The 15,449-nt window shown below is 37.6% G+C and overlaps 2 protein-coding genes across 2 annotated transcripts in view; one reads left to right on the forward strand and one right to left on the reverse strand.

Annotated features, from left to right (window-relative positions):
- The window catches only part of dbi (diazepam binding inhibitor (GABA receptor modulator, acyl-CoA binding protein)), a 279,016-nt gene that overhangs the window by 55,298 nt on the left and 208,269 nt on the right, over positions 1–15,449 (forward strand). The window lies entirely within an intron of this gene.
- en1a (engrailed homeobox 1a) lies at positions 9,833–13,803 on the reverse strand. The gene is made up of 2 exons (XM_051906710.1): positions 13,039–13,803; positions 9,833–10,922 (listed from the first exon to the last, which is right to left on the reverse strand). The coding sequence occupies exons 1-2, from the start codon at positions 13,478–13,480 to the stop codon at positions 10,609–10,611; spliced, it is 756 nt and encodes a 251-aa protein (XP_051762670.1). The 5' UTR covers positions 13,481–13,803; the 3' UTR covers positions 9,833–10,608.

Below are 15,449 nucleotides of genomic sequence, written 5' to 3' on the forward strand. Positions count from 1 at the left end.
GTATTGTCACACTGCTTTGTGGCACAAATAGTTTTACTCTTTACTGTTATTCTTATAGTTATTTACCTGTAGGCGCAAATGAATCCATTGATTTGCCCAATTGCTTTGGCAAAGTATCTGTCAAACTAACTAAAATTGAAATTGCGATAAGGCTTTGAGTGCCCTTATCAAGTTGCAAAAGACTGCGAAAGTATACACTGGTCAGTCATAACATTATGACCACCTTCCTAATATTGTGTTGGACCCCCTTTTGCTGCCAAAACAGCCCTGACCTGTTGAGGCATGGACACTAGACCCCTGAAGGTGTGCTGTGGTATCTGGCACCAAGATGTTAGCATCAGATGCTTTAAGTCCTGTAAGTTGCGAGGTGGGACCTTCACGGATCGGGCTTGTTTGTTCAGCACATCCCACAGATGCTTGATTGGATTGAGATCTGGGGAATTTGGAGGCCAAGTCAACACCTTAAACTCATTGTTGTGCTCCTCAAACCATTCCTGAACCATTTTTGCTTTGTAGCAGGACGCATTATCCTGCTGAAAGAGGCCACAGCCACCAGGGAATACCGTGAATTCCATGAACGGGTGTACATGGTCTGCAACAATGCTTAGGTAGGTGGTACGTGTCAAAGTAACATCCACATGGATGGTAGGACCCAAGGTTTCCCAGCAGAACATTGCCCAAAGCGTCACACTGCCTCCACCGGCTTGCCCTCTTCCCATAGTGAATCCTGGTGCCACGTGTTCCCCAGGTAAGCGACGCACACGCACCTGGCCATCCACGTGATGTAAAAGAAAACGTGATTCATCAGACCAGGCCACCTTCTTCCATTGCTCCGTGGTCCAGCTCTGATGCTCATGTGTTCCACTGTTGGCTCTTTCAGCGGTGGACAGGGGTCAGCATGGGCACCCTGAATGGTCTGCGGCTCTGCAGCTCCATACGCAACAAACTGTATTTTTTGTTTGTTTAAATTAATTTTGATAGAAATTTGGTATGGTCAAGTATCAAAAATGTTTTAAAATAACTTACATTGATGAAGTTAATGTTGTTAGTAGGCCTAATTGTTTAAAACTTCCAAGGTAATTTTAACTGTCATCAACCAAACCAAATCCACTTTTGATACATAAGAAAATGTTTACAAGCGATTTAAGCAAAACCCTTTACAGTAAATTAAAATGTAAAATCTAAATAATGAAATTATCTGCAGCACACTTACATTAATGTTTGTTACATAGCCTAATATGATTAAAGTAGCCTAAGTAAATAAATAAATACTTCACCCAAATTCACCAGAATTAAATGCTTTGGTGTTGTATTTGTGAAATTTGTGCCAGTGCTGTGCAAATTTCTGCCGGGACTATCCATCTTATTTTTCAACGCGGAAGAAAGGAGTTTTCGGTTAATGTACAAGACTTCCGATTTATTAGCCGCTATAGGGAAATAACGAGCAGATTAAAGTGCAGTAAACTGTAAAACTGTTCGCGCGACAAACCAGCGTGTTTATGTAATTAAGAGTTAAGACAATACCTTAAAATAATATGGTAAGAAATAGCCTACCAGTTTGCGATATCAAGCATCATAACGAGCTGTTTTGTATAGCTAAAAATAACAGGAAGCGAATGATACTGGAAGCCACACACATTCAATTTACAAAATGGCCGCGCCCGCTCTTCCCTGAAAAATAAGGTCCAGCAAGCCTCGCCGCGCTGCCACATAAATGAGTGAATGTTGACATTTGTCACGATCTGTCTACTTCAGGTAAAAACTATAGTTAATAATGTTGTAAATAAGTTAACGCAAATTAATGCTCATACATCTTTCATCTTCAAAACATATATTTACATGTCTTCTTAAAAAATAAACATGTGAAATGTTAAAAATAAAATGTTAAGTTTCAACAATTTGTCACATAATGTACACACATTTTGTTTTTCCTCATTTTCAAAGTATATATGATGTAGGCCATCTTGTTATTTTTACTTGTTTGCCACTTGAATTATCAGTATGCCTAACTTAACATTTAAGTATATTGAAGTTTAACGTTTTGATATGATACATTTTGGTAATTGAATATAACTTTGCTTAAGTGCAAATCAATGCATAATTAATGCTTGTATCCAATAATCTTATTTATTGACTACTGCTGGGTAGAATAAATAATAAACATGGACCAGTCCTTTTTACGTTTAATACATTAAGAATAAAGTAGCCTGCTTTGTAATTTTTCTTTCTTTCTTTTTTTTTTATTTTTTTTTTTAGTAAAATTGAAAAGGAGCATATTTTTACTGGAGTAAGACTTTATCAGGGTAGGCCTATCTGTACTTTTACTCAAGTGCTTGATTTGTGTACATCACCCACCATTGTATATAATTAAGAAGGTTTTTAATGAACTGTGGAGCAATAGATAATCTGTAGAAGATGTGCTTGAAGCATATTTATCATTCACTTTAAAACGAGTTCAGCCACTGTTTCCTTGGCAACAGCCTTGCACATATAGTTCTCCTATCTCTCAGAACCAATGAGGCGAGTGAGCCCATAATGCTCTATTACTCTCCTCTCTCCCGATCCTTTTAGCACCAATCAAAAGGTCAGAGAGCATGTGCTCCCCTTTTCCTGATCTCTCTCACACATATATCAGCTGATGACAGTAAAACAATGATAAATGGAGTGTGTGTGTCTCAGTGAAGCCATTTCAGCTGTGCTTGCGGAGAAGACTTGTGTCGTCAGAAGATTTTAGAAGCGTGAAATTATACTTTGCTTCTTATCGCTCTTGAATTTATAAATAATAATAGATAATAACATATTATTACATTATTATTATTAACATATTATTAACAAGTTATTATGTTCAGCTTAAACATTGAGTGTGTGCATTAGCCTAAGGCTAGTATATTCTGTTCAGTGTCACTGAGTCATTACCTGTTTTCTGTCTGATTGTATCTCTCGCTGTCTCTATTTTCCTACCTTTCCTCAGGAATCATCCCTCTCAGAGTGTATGTGTACGTTTGTATTATGGATGATTCCTGTCATGTTGCCCTGTTAGTTCTACTGGTTTGACCACTGACTGGCTGATAGCATCTGAACTGTCACGGCCGATCCCAGCCCGAGATTTATTACTGCTATCCGGAGCACAGTCTTGTCTGCACTTGGCTCATCCTTGTCTGACTGTGTGTTTTGCGTGTCTGTGTGATTTGAGTCCATATGTCCGCTCTCTCTCTGTGTCCGGTCGGAGAAATAATAATAATAATAATAGGTAGCTACTGACATCCTGCAGACATGCACACACTGCAATTTAAACCTGGTCTGCACTGCATCAATAGTGGATGTCAAACAAGGAATTTTACCGTATATTCTATACAGATGTGATATGTGTTAAAGTGAGGGGTGGAGACCATTGATTGGCATGCGTTAAATATCGCTATTTTATGCTTTCCTGAGCGGGATTTTGTTCTCAGAATTGTAATTCTGGTTCTTTTGTTCATTTTTGTAGACAACTGAAAAATCTAGAAAGATCCAACTAGATATAGATATCCAAATATACTAAAATAATATATTTAGTAGGGATGCACCGATTTTTCTATTGGCTGATTCAAATACTGAGACTGCTGTACATTTTGATATACAATATTAAAGGGGATATGTCATGAAAATCTGACCTTTTCCATGTTTAAGTGCTATAATCGGGTCCCCGGTGTATCTGCCAACCCAAAAAACATGAAAAAGGACAACCCAGTAATTTTTTTTTTTTTTTTTTTGCAAGCCTTTCTCTGCAAGCATGTGAAAAAATGAGCCGCTCAGATTTAGGGGAAGGAAGGGGATCCTATTATAATATTACCGGCCCATTAATCCGCACGTTTCCACCCACGGCGCTGCCATTTTGTTTTCGCAAGCAACAGCGGTGTGCCAGTTCTAACGCCATGGCAAAAGTTGGAGCAAAGCATGCTAACTGTTCTGTCATTGGCTGCACAGATGAACACAGAACACTATTTAGAGTCTCGTTAGCTTGGATAGCCTGCAAGTTAACCCTGGCAAGCTGGATTGCCAAAAAAAGGAGCGTTTTTGTCCGAGCAATATTTTGGAAAAAATATTAGACAATTCACAGCATTTGATAGCAATCATAAACGTTAGCCTGGTGTGTATGACTCTGTTTGACAAACAGGTACGCTATATAGTGGGCGTCCATACGGGTTTTGCATAAAAGATTAACATGACGTCACATGCTAGTTGATGAGTTGAATCAACTCCACAGCAGCTACATAAATTTATCCACTAACCATTCAGAAACATACAGATGCATTCTAAAAGTTGTAACTTCTTCCTGAGTCTCTCCATCAGTGTCAACTCCGGTTTGAACAATGTAAGGCTGAACACCGTTACTGACAATCCTCATTTTGGCTGCGTGAGATTCTCCAGCTTTGTTGTTGTTGAGCTGTTAAAGCTCTGCCCTCTTCTGGAAAGGGGGCCGGGAGCAGCAGCTCATTTGCATTTAAAGGGACACACACAAAAACGCTGTGTTTTTGCTCACACCCAAATAGGGGCAAAATTGACAAGCTATAATAAATGATCTGTGGGGTATTTTGAGCTGAAACTTCACACACACATTCTGGGGACACCAGAGACTTATATTACATCTTGTAAAATTATATTTATTATATAGGCATTATAGGTCCCCTTTAATACATATTAGAGTTACAAAAGTTATTTAGTGAAGAGTAGTGAGCGATTTTTTTTTACATTTTTTTTTTTTTAATTTTTGTCTTTTGTTTTTTGATTAACATTAAAACACAGACAGCAGTGCAGCAGGAATATTAGGCTGCTGTCACTTTAAGATCCAATATACTGATTCACATGTGCATTGTATTTCTCAACTGTTTACACTCACAGTAAATTATTTACTTAGGATACTCGCCAAGATGGGCATTTTGATATAATTTTCTGTGAATTTGTCTGTTCCAGCACAAGAAGAAGTGAAAGAGAGCTCAATTCAGTATTTGCGCTGTCTGCGATGCGGCTTTCCGGGTGCTCTTTGAATGTGTGTGCACACAAAACTTCTCACATGGCGAGTACCAAATTGAGTTTTCTTTTGCATCTTCTTGCACTTGAATTTTTAAATTAGCAAGGCTTAAAAACACGTGCAATGATGCAGTTCCTCAATTGTTCCGAGCATCGTTCACATCGTTCAGGACGGCCCCGGGCTGTCCTTATTGTTTACTATTGTCCACAATTAAGAGTAACATTTAACAGTTTAATATGTATTATTTAAATAAAACATCATAAAAAATAGCACCCGTGGCTTTTAATAGATATATATTTTTAGTTGGATAATAGCGGTATTGCACTTGAGGATCTTTGAAGTCAGTCTGCCTGTGATACTGGCCAGTTCTAACCATTTGCCTGGAGGTCAACAGCATTTTATCTGATGGTTAGTGTTATCTCCTGCCAGTATGTTGACTTAGGGATGTAGATATGTTCAATGAATGATGTTGGTATAGGCCTATATAATTATCCCCAACACTGTTGTCCGGTGCTGCTGTGTTATACTGTCACATCAGACTCAGAGTCCACCAGTAATGAAACCCTTCAGTAATGAACAAACGACACTCCATTTTCATTAAGTCACATTTCCTCTTTTGACAATTCACCCTGTGATCAGTCTCTAAGTATTTCCTGTGTTTTAAACTCCTGGTATGTTGTAGACTGTCTTCTGTATTTCAGCTTTTCATAACCTTTGTTGAATGTGTTATTTATTTTTATAAATAATAGTTTGTGCATTAGAATGCACCTGTTACACAAAAAAAAACCATTAAACAGAAAGTAAAATGTTTAATTGAGACCCTTGACAGCAGACCTGAGATATTAGTTTGAGCTGTTAGAACAATTACAAAACTGATTATTTATTTTGTCAGTTATTATTAGTGGCATGCATTGATACATTTAGTGGTTTGGCTGCTTATTTCAAGCCCTTCTCATCAAATGTCCCTTTCATTTTTAATCTCAAGATAATCCAAGTGTTATTTTAAAATTCTATTCAATAAAAGTGATCATTTTGTAATGTGGTTGCCATATGTAGGGCTTGTTTAAGGTGTGCCAGACACACTTCTCATTTATAAATTTCATATGTGCTGTGAAGTTCAATGTAGTTTTTACTATGCTTTGCAAAAATCAGAATATATCAAGTTGGCTATTTCATTAGTCTAATTGTAGGCTGATTATGGTTAACATATCAACTTGGAGCAGTATTGAATATAATGTCACATGAACACGGCTCATCCAATCAGAATTCAGATTTGAACCATTAGTTTTACCACACATGTGATATAATAAGCGGATCACACCCGTGACCTCACAAAGCTGCTTAGCAACCTTAAACAATACACAGTTAGGAAATTGTTTATTTCGTATTATTAATTATATAAACAAGTATTAATGTCTTTTGATGTCGTATCGTTTAAAGTAATATTTACTGTGATCTTATAGCAGTGATTTAGTAGTGTAGTGTAGGCTATATCTCATCACCAAACCGCTTTCCCATACAATTTTTAATAAGTTTTTAGTAACTTTAGTTTTTGGTTCTCAGAATGTTCCACATAGGCTAAATTTTTTGGGTTTATCCAGGAAACTTTCTTTTACGGAAACAGAACATTCTTTTTATAGGTTGCAGAACATTCCAGTAATGTTCGATTAACGTATTTATTCCGAAATACTTTAAAATATTCCTGTTTTACTTCTCATTAGTGCCAACACAGTTTGATAACATGTCCCAGCTGTTATGTCCCAGCACACTTTTCCCAGAGTTCGAAACTTCCTTATAGCCTACGCACAGACAGTCGTGCTCGTTAAAGGACATAAGCCGATTGCCAAATACACCCATATCGTAATTTAAAAATAAAATGATTCGTTGTATTCGCATACAATGAACAAATGCAAGCTTCGCGAGGGGTTTCAATAGAGGACTGAGGCGCGCAGTGGACCACACACCATGTTGTGACAGCGTTTAAATGCGTTATTCACGGTCCGAGAGGAACTCCATTCCAAAAATACTGTCGGTGGAAACCCAAGCTCCTAGACACAGATGGGATATGCGCGTTCACTGGACGTCACCTCGGCCCGAGCCCTACTCTGAATGCCATGGAAACCTGTCATACCGAAATATGGCTCGTGCGCAACAGTCACATCATGCACATCTACTGGTTCCCCGCTTTTCTGAATTTCTGACGACTCGTCTTTTATAGGCTCGGGGTGGGAAGGAAAGGTGACATTTAAATAAATGGAATAGCTGCTATAATTTAAGCTTCTGTTCTTCCACAAATCTACATTTCATTTCATAGCTTTTAATTACGCTGTCGCTGAAGATTCGGGGGGCAATGCATCTAATTTAATAACAAGAGAGGAAGAAATCTTTCAAAAGTACAAATTCAGTGTATAGCTACAGAACTGACAAATGTCCCAATTTAAGACAGGTTTGATGAAACATATAAAACCTGCAACAAACAAAACCACTGCTAAAAAACGTTTATGCAATTGGACTTTTGAATAAATCTGATGAGATCTCTACAGCACCCTTCATTTTCCCGTGACAACTTGCCCCGAACCAGTCAAAAAACGAATTAGTAATTGCGCACAGACATTTCGAAGATCACATGCCCTTTTTCTTGGCAAACTGTCGGTTTAATGTGTGCTTTAGCATAACAGTAACGGCTGTTTGGGTTATTTTTGTGTGCGTGTGTTGACCGGGATCTGTGTGTGTGTGCGCGTGTGTTTGCTTTAGCTGTTGTTTATTATGTTGGTTTCAAATATTTAAAAAAAATAATAATAATAATAAATTAGGATTCTGTCCGTCACGAATTGTTCTGTGTAGGCCTATTGTTTTAACATTGTTTAAAATTGTTACATTTTAAATAGAAATGTTGTGTTTATAAAGATTTCATAAGCAGCAATATCCATTCTGGCAACTTGCCAGGCTTATATAGTGTGACAACACTACACACTGTAAAAAATAAGCGTAATGAATCTAGCTCACCTGCTATGCATGTTGGTTCAACTTTAAAAAAATGAGTAAGTGCAAGTTTTTAGAACTTCTGAATTTAACCTATATGTCAAACAAAAAACTACATTAGACCAAATCTTTGAGAAGATTTCTGACAGTCTTGCCAATTTTTCTATTTTAAGAATCGGGTTTTTAAATATACTCTTAAAAATAAGGGTTTTAATTAGAACCAATTAACTTTTCTAAGATCTGCAAAAACTTTAAAGGTGCGATGGAGCCTATGATTAGATATAGGCCTACATAAGAGCAATGGAAACATATGTGAAATTTGAACTGCTGGTTTTATTCCTCAGCGGTATTATGTGCAGTCTGACTCACCTTTTCACCATTTTCATAGATAGCTTTGAACTTGTAACATTCAGTCCCCCACCTTCGCCCCAACAGACACACACACACACACACACACACACATACACACACAAACACAAATCTTCCTTTTCTTTGCATCTCACCTCAGTCTATGCATTGTTGTGTAATATTGTAATGAATTGCTCATGTTCCTCTGTTGCAAGTCGCTAAAAGCGTCTGGTAAATGCATAAATACAAATTTTGACTCAAAATACTGTCATAGGCCGTTCTAATGCTTATAATATTCATCAACTTTTTATAGCTATTTTACGACGACAGTATGCGTTGCGCATGAAATAATTCCAAATATTCCTTAAATTGTTTCTACATGTTTTGACGCCATTCTATTCCATTGATTCTCGTCAGTTTTCATAAGGCTATGGTTTATCTGTATGAACGAAAACTTGATCACCGATTTTCATGCTGTAATTGGCTTTTCCTGTGTTTTCCTGTCTGTTTTTTTTGTTTTGTTTTGTTTTGTCTGTTGATCAGGATAGACTAGGCCTATACACCAAATCTAGATTCAAGCCTGGCGTGGCGACGGAAGACAAGAGGCAAAGTGAGCTTTTTTGCAGTGATTGATGGTGAATAACATCTGGCATCAACATCTCGTTTGCTCATATAATTCGTTTCCGAATTCTCCACAAAATCGATTTGCTGGTGACTATAGCAAAGTGACGCGTTATGGATTCTGAATGTTATGTTAACGGCAAAGACAAGCTTTAGCCAAACTAGAACGTTTTGTGGCGATTCCTGGGTCTTCAAACGAACTGTGGCAGGCATTCCTGGAGAACGATCAAGAGTTACCGTAGTTTATTATTTCTAAGTCATAATATGAAGGATATTTCTATTATAGTTTTAAATAGGTTTACAGGCCAAGATCTCAATCAAGTGTGACTCACTTTTGAACTTGACAGTTGCTAATTCCTGCACTCAGCCGAGCCTGTCCGGGCGCGTCTCACGTAAAAGGACCATATAGAGGAGGAGACAATGAAGGTGTGAGAAACCACGGATCCAAAAACTTATGCTGTATGTTCAATGCAGATGCCATGTGACGCTGCAAACTGTTGCCCCGGGCAGAGAGCTTCAGAAAACAAACAGTGATTCCCTTCTGGATAAGGTGTTCACGACTCTCTGTCTTTGGTTTGATTAATCGGTTACAAAAAAAGCCGAGGTATGCACAAAACCGCGAAAAAGTCACTCAACTACTGTTCTCAAATTCTCAGAGCAGCTAATAAATGGAATTAGAAACAACAAGCCTTACTTTCCATTCAGTTAAAATATTATTGTTCAAACGTATTATTATTATGCAAGTGTACTCTTATATTTTTGCGCCATGTCTTTGTCTTCCCGCATAAATTAATAATGTGTACATTTCTTTATCCTGATTTATCAGTCTGTATTTAAATATTGTAAATGCAATGTCTTGTTTAGGCTTGAGATTGTGTTTTGTATTTAAAATGCAGCAGACTATATGTGAAATAATCACGCTGTCTGTGTGGAGATGTTACATTTCATTGTGTTTTACTTGCATTACATATTTCTATATAAACTGCGCAGCCTGTCATGCGAGAGTCGTTTTATTGTGAGAAACTTGAGTAATGGCGAAACAAATTTGACTACACAAGTGTGATGACTTTGGTTACTCCGTTGACGCTCTGTCTGTCTCTGATTCCCGGTACAAGAAAAAATAAAATAAAGAGAAAATAAACAGAAGTCCAGAGGCCACGTTTTGCAGGTACAAAATGTTTTTATTTGGATACAATATTAAATATCTTGTAAAGAATATCTGATATCGGATAAGTCTCCCATTATCCCAAGTCCCATCAGCAAAGAAAAATATTTAAAAAATGTAGCCTGTACTGTAATCTGGATACATTAATCGAATAATATCTTTGGCACGAAGAAATAGGCTATTGCTTTTAACAGCGTAAAAACAAGAATTTAGATTAAATGTTAAGTGCCATTTGACCGATGGTGGCACGTGACAATTTCGAACAACAAAACGCGATCCACCTGGATTTGAATTGCATCCTCAAAATCAAAATGAGGGCTACGTTTTCATTAATTCCACATGTTTGTATATTGTAAAAAAAAAAAAAAAAAAGTCACCCGCTCGTCCAAAAAGGTTGATAATAATCTCCCTTTGTAACGTCTGGTCAAGTAATTTAGTTTTGCTTCACTTCACTCGGTCGACCCTTTTCTCTCAGTCTTTGCTAGTTGCCGTCCTTTTCTTGAACGGTGGTGGTGGAATGGTTGTACAGTCCCTGCGCCATTAGCTGCATCGCCAAGCCGTTCTTGAAACCGCTGGCCTTCTTGATTTTAGCCCGTTTGTTCTGGAACCAGATTTTAATCTGCGACTCGTTGAGGCTGAGCTCTCGCGCCAGGGCCTGCCGCCTCTGCTCCGTAATATACCGGCTCGCCCCGAACTCAGCCTTCAGTCTCTGGAGCTGCTCAGCCGTGAACGCCGTTCTGGGTCGTTTATCCTCACTGTCGTTTTTCTTCTTTTTCAATTTCCGGGTCCTTGGGCCTTGTGTGGAGACAACAATGAGACGAATCTATGAATATCAACCATCTCATTAAGTGTCAAAGCCATTTTGGACTACACACACAATAGGGCACTATAGCGTGTTGAGTATTGTTGTCATGTCACACCACTGGATTAAATACACATCAGAAGAGATTCTTCTTTTTTAAACCATAAGAATCAGTAGCTTAGAAATTCCCGTCAAGCGATTTATTTCATCATGTGTAACGCGAATTGTTGCTTCCGTTTGGGGAAAATAGTAATTTAACTTCTACACATATGGCTATAGATATATGAATTATAGGCTACTTTTATGATGTTAATGGTATTACAAATAATAAATACTGAGCCATAATTGAGTCTACTGTTTTCTTATAGAAGCATATTCTCTTTTAAAAGTAAAGGTTCTTTACTGACATTGATGGTTCCATGAAGAACCTTGAAATCCCGACAAAAGGTTCTTTAGATTTTTTAAATGATCTTCACATTAAGGAAAAATGGTTCTTTTAAGAAGTGTTCTATGAAAGGAATTTATTATAGATATTATAGAATAAATTGCATAAATTATCGTTTAGACGTCCAATGCACTTGAACTTGTCTTAAATGCAAAATTTAGCAAAGCGACAAAAGCAAAAATGCCTAGAGATTGAGCGACTTTAAAAGGGTTATATATTCATACGACCTTCCTCGGGAATTAAAGGAAACGTCCATTCATTCCATTTTAAAGGGTAAAATGATAAAGAGAGATAGAATAGAGCATCTAATAAAACATTAACGAAATTAAGATGAATACGCTTTAAGCTAAATATTGTGAGAGTAAATAAAAATAGCCCAATTGTCGCTAACTTAACAGTATACCGAGCCACAAGTTTAAAACTAAAATTCGAGCTCAATCGAACGCATTTAAAATAGATTATTTTGTTAATTTCTTAGATTTGAAGGTATTTATTTAATAATTATGTCTATATACTAGTTTTTGTTCTAGCACGATAACGTTTATTATTAAACGACGTTTATTTGATGCGCCTGAAAAGACTTTTTCCAAGATGACGATTATTTATTATTGTCGTTGTCATTTAAAACTATTTCAGTCTTAAATTCTACAAACTTACAGCTTGTTAAACTATTTTAAACATTCAGACTAGGCTTTTTCTAGTTTCTACAAACTTTTCTATCTAGTTATTATTACTAGGCCTATTACTGTCGTTGTCATCAAGGTTTCTTTAATTTCCTTGATTAAATAATTAATGCAACTGGGATGTTTCTACCTATGCTTAGGTTAATATATACAACCCAGCATTTTCTATAGAATATTTGCATTAATCATAATATAAAAACGCCATGGCTTTTAAAAACTATTAATGCCTTACAAATGGAAACCCATCTGGATCGTGCAGGTTGTAAAAGAAAAACACTTCTATTGTGGTTTGTGGCCTTTTCTGTTGTATCCTAAATGAGGAAGGCCTATACACTCCAACAAATGCTGGGTTAAAAACAACCCAAGTTGGGTTGAAAATGGACAAACCGAGCGTTTGGGTTAAATGTTTGCCCAACCTGCTGGGCAGCTTTATTTAACTCAACTATTGTTTAAAAATGACTATATGGCTGGACTAAAATGAACCCAAAATATGTTGGAAATTAAAAATCAGACACATAATTACTAAAGGGCAACAATAATAATCAAAAGGTGAACATTTATTAATAAGCAATTTAATAAATGTTTATTGTTTAATTATTATTAATTAAACTTATTAATAAATGTTCATTTATAAAACATATTAATAAATGTCAATTTCCAACATATTTTGGATTCATTTTAGGCGAGCAAGCCTAGTAATTTTTAAACAGTAGTTGAATTAAAACAACCCAATCACAGGGTATGTCCATATTTAACCCAACATGGGTTATTTTTAACCCAGCATTTTTTAGAGTGTGATTATGGTGTGTGTGTGTGTGTGTGTGTGTGTGTGTGTGTGTGTGTGTGTGCGTTCCTCAGCTCGAATATTTCTCCAGCTCATGAAAGTAAAATAGCAAGCATCGAAAGTAAACGAATTCTATGGCCTTTACAGAAAGAAAATATAGGCTACTCAACAGAAGTATTTGTTACCAGATGCCCTACCAGATGAAGGCCGATCAGAGTATCTCGTGCAATAAACCCAGGCGGGCCACAGGGTGTCTTTACTGGGCGAGGAGGTTTCACCTGGGCTGTTCAAAGTAACGGATGACGCTGAGACAAGCCCAGATTTTGCTGAGTTCCCTCTATCGGCCTCGTCTACCCTGGAATGCCTACTGCTGACCGGAGACGAAACGGTGGAGGAGGCTGATGATGAAACACTGTCGCTGCTGCAGTTGGAATCCGGGCAAGGCGCGCGGCGCACAGCAATACCCCGCACTCCCCTGTCCGACGCGTGCGCGCCTGCACCCCGCTCCCTTCTGCAGCCGAAGTCCGGTCTGAGGATGTTGTCAATGAAAAAGTTTGTGGTTCTGTGCGTGTGGTGCGCAGCCGACGGAGAGGGCAGCGAAACGGTGTCATCTTCACTCTGATCCCGCTGCTCTTCCATAACAGCTGATATTCGCTCCAGTGGTTGGATAGTAACCGGTTGTGTTCCAAATACACCAAGAGACAGGACAATGTTATCTAGGTATCCATGTCAACGCGCTAATTCCCAGCGAAAGTGAGTACATTTTGTAAATCAACTTGTTGACATAACGCTCGCGTGTTGTCTGTCACTTTGAGCGTGTTTTGAGAGGACTGACAGCACACAGTGCGCAGCGTTCGTACACCCTCTGCATTGCCAGACCCGAGTTTGACACCTCTTTTTTTCTGGAACTCTACTCATGCACAACCACTCTTAGTGGCCACTAACCGGAAACACATCAGATCACATAGATGAGCGGGGAGCCTATCCGTGACAAAGAAGCTCAACGCCACGTGTGTCCGCGTCCAATTCCGTTCCGCGCCTGTGCTCGTAGATATCAAACACGGCACAGAGATCGCGCTCAGTTCTGCCTGCTGTCGCGCTCAAATTCACCCAGTGAGACAGAGGAGAGAATCAAAATGGAAAACAAGTCTTCAAATATCTTTAGCCATTTGCAGATTTTGAGAATAACAAGGCTTTATAATCCAAACAGTACCTATAAGAATGTTATATGGCATACATTTTTACATTTGATTATAAAATCACAAAAAAAACTAAATTTTAAACCTAAATTTCGACGACATAACAAAAACTTTGCTAAAGGTCTGCTTCACTTTTCAATCCAAGGACAAATTAGCTTGATAAGAGAGTGTCTCCTAAATACTTTGATTTAAATAGTCTATAAATTGATAATAGGCTAACAACGTAACCTAATACTACTCATAGCCTATACGAAAATTAACCATGGTTTTACTACAAATAAAACGAAAAAAAAAAAGAAGCCATTGTTAATATAGTTAACCACAAATTAACCATTTTAGTTTAACCATGCGCTATCTGTTCTAGTAAAACTGTGGTTATACATAATACATAATAAACTGTGGTAATCAACCCGCCAAAAAACATGGTTAGCTACTACACTATAAAAAACTGGTTAATTTTCGTAAGTGATAAAAAAAATAATACATTTAATTTAGACCTCATTCAGGACAACTGAAAGTCAGATTGGAATATATAGCCTCGTTCGCAATATTTGAGTCCCTGAAACACTTATCGCGTTTGCACTTAATTAATTTCTAATTAGGACAGTATTACTGGTTCATTCTGAAGAGGCGGCGTCGGTTAGGCGGTTATAATGGCTGAATAGTCCGCTATCTCTCTGGCAGGACGCGCCTTAAGAACTCGTGCAGAAACATAATTTATAGGTTTTAATTAGCGCGCATTCAACGCGATCAGCTGGGCGTTCATCACACAGCAGTGAATACAGCACAGTGAAAGCGCTGCCACAGTACACGCGAGAGGCGTTTAATCAAACTAGCTCTGCAAGGTCCTGATGATGCTTCGCCTGTAGAAAAAGCTCTATTTGCATAAATGGCTGAACTGACAGCTAAATGCCCGGTGATTAATTTTATCGCCCACATGGCAGAGCTTTTGTGAAAATATGATGAATGTATTTTTTCATTGTTAAACAAAATGTAAACGACCCCTGGATATAGTCCAATGACTTAGTTAAATTGTGCTCAGTGTTTGGTCAATTTCAACAGTTCAAATATGTGTCCGTTTTATTTTTGTTTATTCATTTTGATTTAAGTAGGGTAGAGTGGGAGAAAACGCCCCCCTTGGGGTAAAACACCCCCAACATTTTCCCAAAATAACCACTAAGTCTAGATACGTTTTTGTTGCTATGGATTACCTTGACAAGAGTGATGTTGAAGTACTGTGACTTTCACTGGCGACGTACTTGAGAGAAAACGGATTTCACGTTAAGTGATCTAATTTTCACTAGTAAGAAAATAAGTGTTTTAAAATGTTTTAAAATGTAATCTAACTAGGTGGTTGAATAAAAATATTTGGACTTTATATTTAAAAAATTACCTCAAGTTAGCATCAG

The sequence above is a fragment of the Ctenopharyngodon idella genome, chromosome 9 (assembly GCF_019924925.1).
Source record: "Ctenopharyngodon idella isolate HZGC_01 chromosome 9, HZGC01, whole genome shotgun sequence".
Lineage (NCBI taxonomy): Eukaryota > Metazoa > Chordata > Actinopteri > Cypriniformes > Xenocyprididae > Ctenopharyngodon > Ctenopharyngodon idella.